This window comes from Amphimedon queenslandica, unplaced genomic scaffold (genome assembly GCF_000090795.2).
Source record: "Amphimedon queenslandica unplaced genomic scaffold, v1.1 AMPQUscaffold_13376, whole genome shotgun sequence".
In the NCBI taxonomy this organism is placed as follows: Eukaryota; Metazoa; Porifera; class Demospongiae; order Haplosclerida; family Niphatidae; genus Amphimedon; species Amphimedon queenslandica.
Genome location: NW_003546388.1, coordinates 31,002 through 40,396, shown reverse-complemented (window position 1 = coordinate 40,396; position 9,395 = coordinate 31,002). Strand labels below are relative to the sequence as shown.

Genomic DNA, 9,395 nt, shown 5'->3' with positions numbered 1-9,395 from the left:
CACCCCTTCCTCTTTGAGGGGCTGTAACTAAGCAACCATAAGGCGGATGGAGCTGAAACCTTCGCGACTGGGACGAGCAAAGATTGCGTTACAACTTGGTACATAAATCTCAAAATTGATTTTTTGCGCCAAACGGTACCTTTTGTCAATTATGGTCACATATTTAGACTCATTAGTTCTTGGCATTTCTTGAATTTACGGAACATTAGTACTTAGTAGCATAATAAATTGCTGTAACTTGCCTTTTACCTTGTGAATATACTTTTGTGTGGTCTTAAAATGAAAAACTAATTATTGTTTACATTTATTATCTATATTCGATAAATTGCTATTGCTTGCATCTCCAGTACTAACTGCACACCAGTAATTTCAGGAAACAGCCAGGTCAAGAAGCTGATATCATGAAAACTATAAATACTACTATAGCGGCCATACAATTATTTTTTTAAAATTTTTGAATCATTAATTATATCTGTAGCCTATAACTGCTCATAATTATTAATCATTATTGAACATTACAAAGATCTATTTCCCGTTCCAAAACTATTTAAGTTCATATTCAGCTTCAGTTGCCATTTCTCCACTCACACTCACAAGTCTCAACTTTTTTCACAGTTTTGCAACCTTTTATTTCTCAAAAAGCAGCAAGTCAGTTCATTTACAAACTTACACTAGCTATCATCATATTTCTATATTGTTCGGTACTACGAAGAGGCCCGCCACCACCACCACCAGCTCTGTCAGCAGCTAGAGGTCCGCCACCTCCAGTAGCTGGAGATGAAGGGCCTCCACCACCACCTCCAGCACTCCCAAGAGCTGGAGGCCAGCCACTCTAGTAGATGGAGGCCCGCTGGTAGCTCTCCCTCGTGGAGGAGCAGGAGGGAACACCGGTGCTTCCTCCTGAAGTCGCACCCGTGCTTCTTCCTGCCCCAGGACTGCCTTTGCTGCAACAGCAAAGGCAGCACATAAATGCCTAGCTGAGGGCTGTGAAGAGACAAATTGTAAGTTTTTACTATGATGTACTTTCAATTATATTTACATTCCATAATAGTATGGTAATCTACCAAGGAGAGCTGGCAGGGGCAGAGGAAAGGGCTGTAGGCCAAGGTCCCGAGGGGCCTCAATCAAGAACTATAACTTTCATTAACTACATGTTCTTAAAAAACTTGTCACTATAATAATAAATGTTAAACATAGTCAATTAAAAATACATCAGCATTAAGCCAGACTGAAAATACATTAGCAATGCCAAGTGTTTGACAAGACAAAAATGCTTATTCCCTTTACTTTCTTTCAATATTTCTAGATGAAAAATTCACAATATCGTAATGCATGATTTTAAAAAATTAATTCTTACATGATAGTCATTATTATGGACAAACTCAATACGTACACGAACTTGCACAGTGCCATCGTCATTCATAGTAGAGATGAAATTTAGAAATTCAACATTAAATTTTAATTACTAACTATAAATTAAAAAATTTTAAAGTAAACGAAGAAAATTAAAGAAAATACATACCGTGGCCATAGTTAATCAGATACTCAATATTAATCATGGAAAAGAATTCTAGCCTTGGATCATGATCTATAACACAATAATAAAAAACCATGAAATCTCACACTATGTTATCTTACTATGTATTCAATTTCTAAGACTATAACAATATGAAACCTGTGCAGCTAGAAAGTGGTGCCTCATCAAGTGTGAAAGCACCACTAATCAAAGTACTACAAAAATTTTGTGCAATGATGTTTATTTATTTGAAATTAGTTAAGTTACCACAAACAAATTCAGACAATAGCCTTAGACATTTACCATGCCATGACAGTATTGCATTACACCTATTGCAGAATCATTAAGTCATTTGCTGCTGTAAATACCTTAAAGCAAAGTAAAAAAGAAACATTATCAACAGCAAGCAATGTCAACACACAGGCTATGTACATGTACATGTATATACATGATGTAACCTATGTTTGTGACAAACATGCATTACAAACCACTATAAAGATACATCTGCTCACAAGGAGGAATAAGCCTTCACCTTTTAAATCTCTTTCCAAGTCTGACTTTATTCTCACCACACTTAAGTCCTTGTGTAAAATATGTACCTGTGTAAAATATGAATGTGAAATTATACAACATGTACTAACAAATTGACAGTAGCATACATGCATTTATCAACAATTAATATACATATAAGACATGTATAGCTCCACAATGCATATTTAGCTATAATTGACTCATACAAGTATATGTGCATGCACTGTACATGTAATTTAGACATACACTGTTCAATTTGCTGACTCATGCAATCCTGAATTAAGTTTCTTTTACAAGACCTGCATTGTGCAAATACACATTAATAGACCACATAAATGCTTTCCAATGTGCAAAAAAAATTTTTGTATTGTTAATGAGGACATGCATGCATACAAGAAAAGATGCTTTAGCAAACATTCACTTATATCGAGTAAAGAAAGTACTTACTGTGGCCATAATTAATAATATAATCATCAAACAAATATACAGTATGCAGGCGCAGATCTAGGATTAAATTTTTGGGAGGCCCATTATGATATGGGTGGGGTATTTACTGGGTGCAGTCAACTAGGCTGGCAGGATTTCCTTTGGGAAGTCAAAATTTTGAAGTTAAGGACTCTTAAATGAGCTCCTTTGTGGTTTACAGACTGTTTACACAGTCAAGTACTGCAGCTATTTCACAGTTTACATAGGTAAAACTAATATTATACTTGACCAGAAAAATTTTTTGTGTGGCCTGGCTCCCCACGCCCCCCACTAGATCCGCCCCTGACAATATCTAACCTAGAATCATAACCTATAAAAAAGTACGTAAGACATCTCACAATACTATCCATCTTACTACATATTCCAAACTACCATAATATGAAACCTATACAAATATAAACTGGCACCTCTTACCGCGTGACTCAACTACTGATGAAGGAGCTGCAACAAAAAAAATTAAATTAAATGAAGAAATTAATTTAGTTACAACAATCGAAATCCAGAATTGCCTTTAATTTTATTGAGTATTGCTGAATCAGGAAATCATTTCCAGCAGTAATTACCTGTAAAGCATACCAATCACATGAAACCTGACTACTCAATACCACATTGTAGTCTGTGCCAAGCAAGTACCTGTAAAAAGTATGAGTGACACACTAACTTATAATAATGATAATGGTAGCATCTACAATGTTTCTGATTGGATCATACCTGTATGTGCCTGCAAGTATTTTTGAGATAATATTGCTTGCTAATGCTATCCTCAGTTACGACACTTTCATGACCTGCTTAATATGATATGACACTAAATACATGAACAAACAATGTGCAAACAATATTTTTTTGTTGATGAGAACATGCACATGTGACAATAATCATCAGTTTAAGATGCGCAACATCAGGTTGCAAGCATTAAGTATGTTCACAGCATTAATTGCAGCATCATTCTAATGCACAACATCAGCCAGCAAGCATTAACGTAATAATGCGCACAGCATTGATGGCAGCATTATGCACAACAACAGCTGGCATACTTTTACATACATGTAATGCGCACAGCATTGATGGCAGCATTAACGTGAATGATGATCATTATTATATGAACAGAATCACAGCTTGAATAATACTACATGTATAATAACAACTTTTAATGTTACCCAAAAATTTTTCTTGTCAGGACTTCAAAATTTTTGAGCAGAGCCGAGATCCATGAGCACCTGTTACTTGTAATGAACATGTAGTACAAGCCACAAACAAGATCCAGATTTGATAATGACAGCTTCCTCCCTTCCTAAACCTCTGTCCTACATAAATGATAGTCACAAACATTTGAATAAATGCTAAACTCTAATGAACAGTAAACTTCTTTCACACCTTCTCCTTGTCCATTATGGCAACAAGTAATCTATATTCACTGTTATTTGTTATACCTTGATTAATCTCACTTCGTAAATGTAGTTATATCTCTTCATACTGAGCAATACTAGGCACCACTGATTTTCACACACTCATACATCACTCACATTGCACATGCAGTAAAATATAAGTCCACTAAACAACCAATGTTTTTAAGATGATGGACCTCCCATACACCATACCCACTTTCCATCAACAATCAATGCTTAACAAAATATTACTAGACTTCACTGCTTGGAAATAATTAGTATCAACATGTTTCAAATACAAAGCAGGTGTATTAGCATCACAAGAAATGCCATATAAAGTTTGGGTTCCATACCACCTAGCCCAGCCAACAAAAGGAGTTACAGAACATGAATATATGGTTGTACCCAATATTGCAGTTAGTGTAATAATCTCTGTGTCAGTGGCCCACACATAATTTCTATACATTTTTGACTTATTTATGTAATCATATATGCTTGAATATCCGGTTGAACTTAATGTACTATTAAAAAATTCTTCAAAGTTTGGCATATTACTAACAATTGCTTTACGTAATTTGTAATGCTGAAAAATAGACCCAGTAATAAGATATGAAAGGGCATAAAATAAATAGTTCCCATCAACAGGGACATCAAGAGTAGTATTAGGAACTCTTTCATCCGACAATGGTGTCATTGGACAAACAGGTAAGATTCTAGCAGCTGTTACAAACTTAAGGTTTAAAATCTCACACCACCTTTGAAATTCTTCATTACCAGAGTAGTAAACATAATCCCCTTGTGTCCTACTCACAATATCTAGGTTGGGAGGCTCTTCATAAGTAAAGATGACATCATCTTTTTTGGATTACTTTTTCCTTAATTAAATGCTTAACAGTTTAATAGACACAATCAGACTACTATTACCATGGTCATTTTTACAATACATTTGGTTTTATATCTTTTAGTTTACATTTAATGTTTGAGTTTTATAGATACAAAAACACTACTACAACTATCATCATCTTTGACATTAAAATTTGGTTATTATGTTATTCAAATTAATTCAAACAATTAATTTAGCATTTTTTTGAGCGAGGCAATACCAAAGCAGTGTTGTCAGTACTACTGTCTATATTAACTTTTCTTCTTTGGGGGCAAAGCTTATTTAAAGCATTATCCACTCAAACGATTCCGTTTCTCTCTGCAAGCACCTCCACCGATGGAAAGAACCAGTAGGCATGACACCTTTAACAAGTGAAAATACTTTGGCCAATATTTTCTTTACTGAACGAAAAGTATCGAATTGTCAAGCAACCAGTTTTAAAGTATGGGAGAAGCAACTCAGACTAATCAGACTCGAAAAGATGGAATCATGCTGAATCTTCGCATTATCAAATGCTTCTATCTCTTCCAGGACCAAAGTGTCATCAACAGCAGATTCAATTTTGTCATCAACCCGAGCCTTCTATATCACTTCCTCAATGACTTCCTCTTTCACCTGCTCTATCACCTCCTCTATTACCTCTTCCTCCACTCCCTCTGCATTCCCGTCTTCCTTCTCCTTTAGTATAAGTTGACTCTCTTTAAACGCAGCAACCATATTCAAACTGTTGTCAGTTACAATTCTACTGACTCTAATCACATCTATTTCCAAGTCTCAAAGAACATCTCTTGCTATCTGAAGAACTCCTGCTGTTTGAGGATGAGTAAATTGCTTCACTGCTTGGGTAAAATGAATTGAAAAACAGCTTTTCTGCAAAAAACAGTGACCAGTAACACCTAGGAATGATTCCGACATTTCTTTCTTTGAAGAAATAGCAATGGTCAAAGCTATTTTGCCTCCTTCAAGTGAAGAAGAAATTCTTCACTTAAGTTCTGTAAGTAACTTTGACATCTCTCTATATAAGGTATTACGAGGAGGAACAGAAAACCTAGGGTTCAATTCATTGAGAAAGCTTCTCAATTCTTTGTTTTCGACACAAATAACTGGAGAACTGCTGGTAGCAACAAATATTATAAACATTCTCATTAGAGAGCAGTAGATGGGACACCAGGCTCAAAAGGTTTCTTTTCCTAAATACATGATTAAATTGTTAGTGTCGGCGACTTGTTTTTCCAAGAGAACACAGCAGTGACCTTCTTGGCTTCCTTTTGTTTCCAGTAGGCGTGACACCTTGTGAGCTGTTCTGCCTGATCTTCTTTATCCTTTGACCAGGCAGACGAAGCTCCAGGGAGCCTGAATCGACCATCATCCCCAGGACTTCAATCTCCTGGGTTGGAACCATCACTGACTTCTTTGGGTGGGATATAAATCCCAGATTTTCTAGCAGGTATACCAGTCCCTCTGTGTGGTCCTTTGCTAACTCTGCTAACACTGCCGAGGATATTGTCTATGCTACTAGCCTAACTCTTAGCTCTGAGCAGTGTTAGAGCTGGCTTTATGGTCTTGGTAAAAACCCAGGGAGCACAGGAAAGGCCATATGGCAGACATGTGAACTGGCAGAGGCAGTAAAAAGCAGCAAAGCTATCGACTGGATGGTGGGACTGTTGGATTGGAATCATGGAAGCCCTCTATCTTGATATGTTGGTGGCTGCTACGTGCTCGTTGAGGCTTTTAGAGTTATTACCGGCCTAGTCCCACCATCCTTTATGGGAACAAGCTTGTCACCAAGAAGGATGGTGGCACAAGGTCAGTAAATAACTCTTAAAAGCCTCAACGAACACGTAGCCCCTAGTATTTCAGGACCAGGCCGGAACAGAACCCATTTCCTGCTTCCGGGGGGCAACACTGTCATAGCTCCCTTGGACGGCACCTGCTCTGGGGCATGGCAATTGGGTTGGCCTTGATAGGACATATATCTTGTAGCCCAAAATGGTGTCAAGATTCACTGATCTTGGCTGTGACAAGCCAGTTTGCATGGAAGGGAGCTAACTTTCCTGTGATATTTGGCTCCACCACTATTAGTGGTAATAACCCCCTGTTTTTAATATTACTTGATTCGTGTCTTTTATAAAACTTTGAATAGACGAAGAATGACAGAGAATTGACACTGTTCAATGTGTCTACTTCTTTGTAGGCTGCTTGTAATGGCTTCTTTCGTGCCAGCTTCATCTTCGAGACTGGCCAGCACCTCTCGGGGGCAGTGGGGCAGCTTTGTGGCCAAAACTGTCTCTTCTGCTGCAGGTTGGATTTAGATGATGCGAGATTCTTGACAGGATCTGCCTTAGATTTCATCCACTCCATGAAGTCAGTTCCAAATTGTTCAACTGATGTTTCTCTATACAGATCCTCATCTGCAAGCCCTGTGATGCTTGGGTTGACATCCTTCAATACCTTGAGTCTCATCATGCGAGACAGATTAGATAATGCATTACCCAACAGTCTGATTGCATCTTTTAGGCATGCAGAGGCCTTTATGAGAGACAATGCTTTGTTAGGGGAACTCTCTGAGTTCATTGAAACCAACAGTCAAATCAATGGCCCTATAGTATTGTGAATATAGGCCTAGATCCTGGATAGATCTGCATCTGCAGGTTTAGTCTCCTAGGTAATAGCAGTGGGAGATTAAATAGTTGATCCAAGCACGGGCATCTAGTCTTCATCAAACTTGGACATTGAAATCAGCTTTTCAATTTCCTACGTTCCATGATAGGAAGGGTAGAAGTGAAGGCTGAGACGAGGAAGGCTCTATCCTCCTCTAATAGAGATACCATATTTCCTTAAATAAAAGCCTGGTCGTCTTTTTCCTAAAATGGTATTTGGATCTCAGAAAAATATAAAAAAACTTCAGCCCACAGTGAGATTGAAACCTGTAACCTCATGCTTTTGACTTCTGGAACTTCAGGCATTATCCATTAGACTACTGAGTCACTCCTAGGCAAGTTTTGCGTATTTCTAGTTTAAATGTATTGCTACCCCAGCATTTATTCAAATGTGGCTTCTATTGAAGGATTTATGGAAAGTAAATGGCAGCTGGAGTTTCCTTCTGCTCGTTGTCCTCCTCATGGTCGGACCAGCTGGATTCAGCAGATGGCAAGTCTTCAAGGTCAGTGTTGCCTACCCTGTCTGCCCAGTCTCAGACCACCCTGTGACGGGTCAACATCTTTTTTGATGGCGGCCCAGCCTTACTACTGGATTCCAGAGACTGAACTCTAACAAATATGGTGTCATTAAGGGATGATTACATCCTCTGCCATAACTTCATTACAGCTTTGTTTGTGGTGCACCTTTTTCTGCGACTATGTACAGTTTTGGGGCGCCTCCTAGTTTTAGCAGGGCTCTGCCTGCTGCTGTTGCTAAATTCTTGACAAAGAAGAAGGGAAATCTGGCGAGCTACAGCTTGAACTCATAATGATATGGTGTCGGAGCTAGAAAACAGGCCAATAAGGTCAAGGCGTGGTATATCTTATAGCCAATTTGTGGCCACACCCATGGGTGTAGCTAGTTACAGTAAATTCTTTTTATTAGTACAAAGTGAAATTTAGAAAACTAGGCCAAACACCATTGATATGTGAGACTGAGCCTTCTGCATTATAATTATGTCTGTTGGCCCGCTAGTAGTGATGGGTGGTAACGGTTTGATTTGCTAGTACCAAATTAAAAAGTAATACTGACTGAAGTTTTGCTTCCGGAAGGCACACCCATTAAGCATTAATTAACTATTATAACCAATAATAATTAGTAATAACCAGCTAATTATTATTCATAAATATTGAGTAATTAATTAAAAATGGCTACGTGTGGCTATTCCATGCTATAGATGCTAAAGGTAATCGGAACCATACTCAGTACCATCAATACTCTCAGGTGAAGTACTTGGTATCAAATCAAAATGGAAAAATCTGGTATTGCCAATCACTATTGCTAGGTCACCACAGCAGGCCATAAACATCGACTGTAACCTGCCCTTTAACAAATTTCAGTGAAAGAATAAAAGATGATTGCCCCATCTAATGGATTATATTCAGTACTTTAGCCAATGGAGGTACTGCTAACGAGGGGGATGATCCAAATATTGGCCTGGATCTGTCCTCACATTTCAAATGGTTATCTGAATTCACTGAAATGGATTACTTGAATGGACTACTGAATGGAACACTGGACTATAAAATGCACTGTGTCATCAATGATGAATAATACATCAATGATTATTATATAGGCGGTAGCCTATATGTAGGGTTGAGGTTGATTTTTCATGATGACGGCCAAAATTACAATTTTCAAACTCTTGTAACTCTTTTATCTTACGTTGCACAGCCTTATAAATTGCTTAGATGAGCTCTCCTTCGCTGAGCGATTCTCCTGGTACCTTTAAAGTGTACTGTAATGTAGCAGGAGGATATTTGGAGAATAGGCCCAAATTCAAATTTCTACTAAATTCTTCAGACTTTTTCTTCTTTCAACTTCTTCCATTGCCACGATAATCTTTTTAACCAGACAACAGCTTAAGATGGCCTTTACATCATTCCTTAGCAAG

At 37.8% G+C, this 9,395-nt stretch overlaps 1 protein-coding gene across 1 annotated transcript in view; it reads left to right on the top strand.

Moving 5' to 3' along the window:
* Window positions 1–7,822: 7,822 nt before the first annotated feature.
* The window catches only part of LOC109582558 (formin-A-like), a 3,727-nt gene continuing 2,154 nt past the window's right edge, over window positions 7,823–9,395 (top strand). Inside the window, exon 1 of the mRNA XM_019997295.1 lies at window positions 7,823–7,964. Within this exon, the coding sequence (XP_019852854.1) occupies window positions 7,823–7,964 (142 nt within the window). The remainder of the gene's footprint in view (window positions 7,965–9,395) is intronic.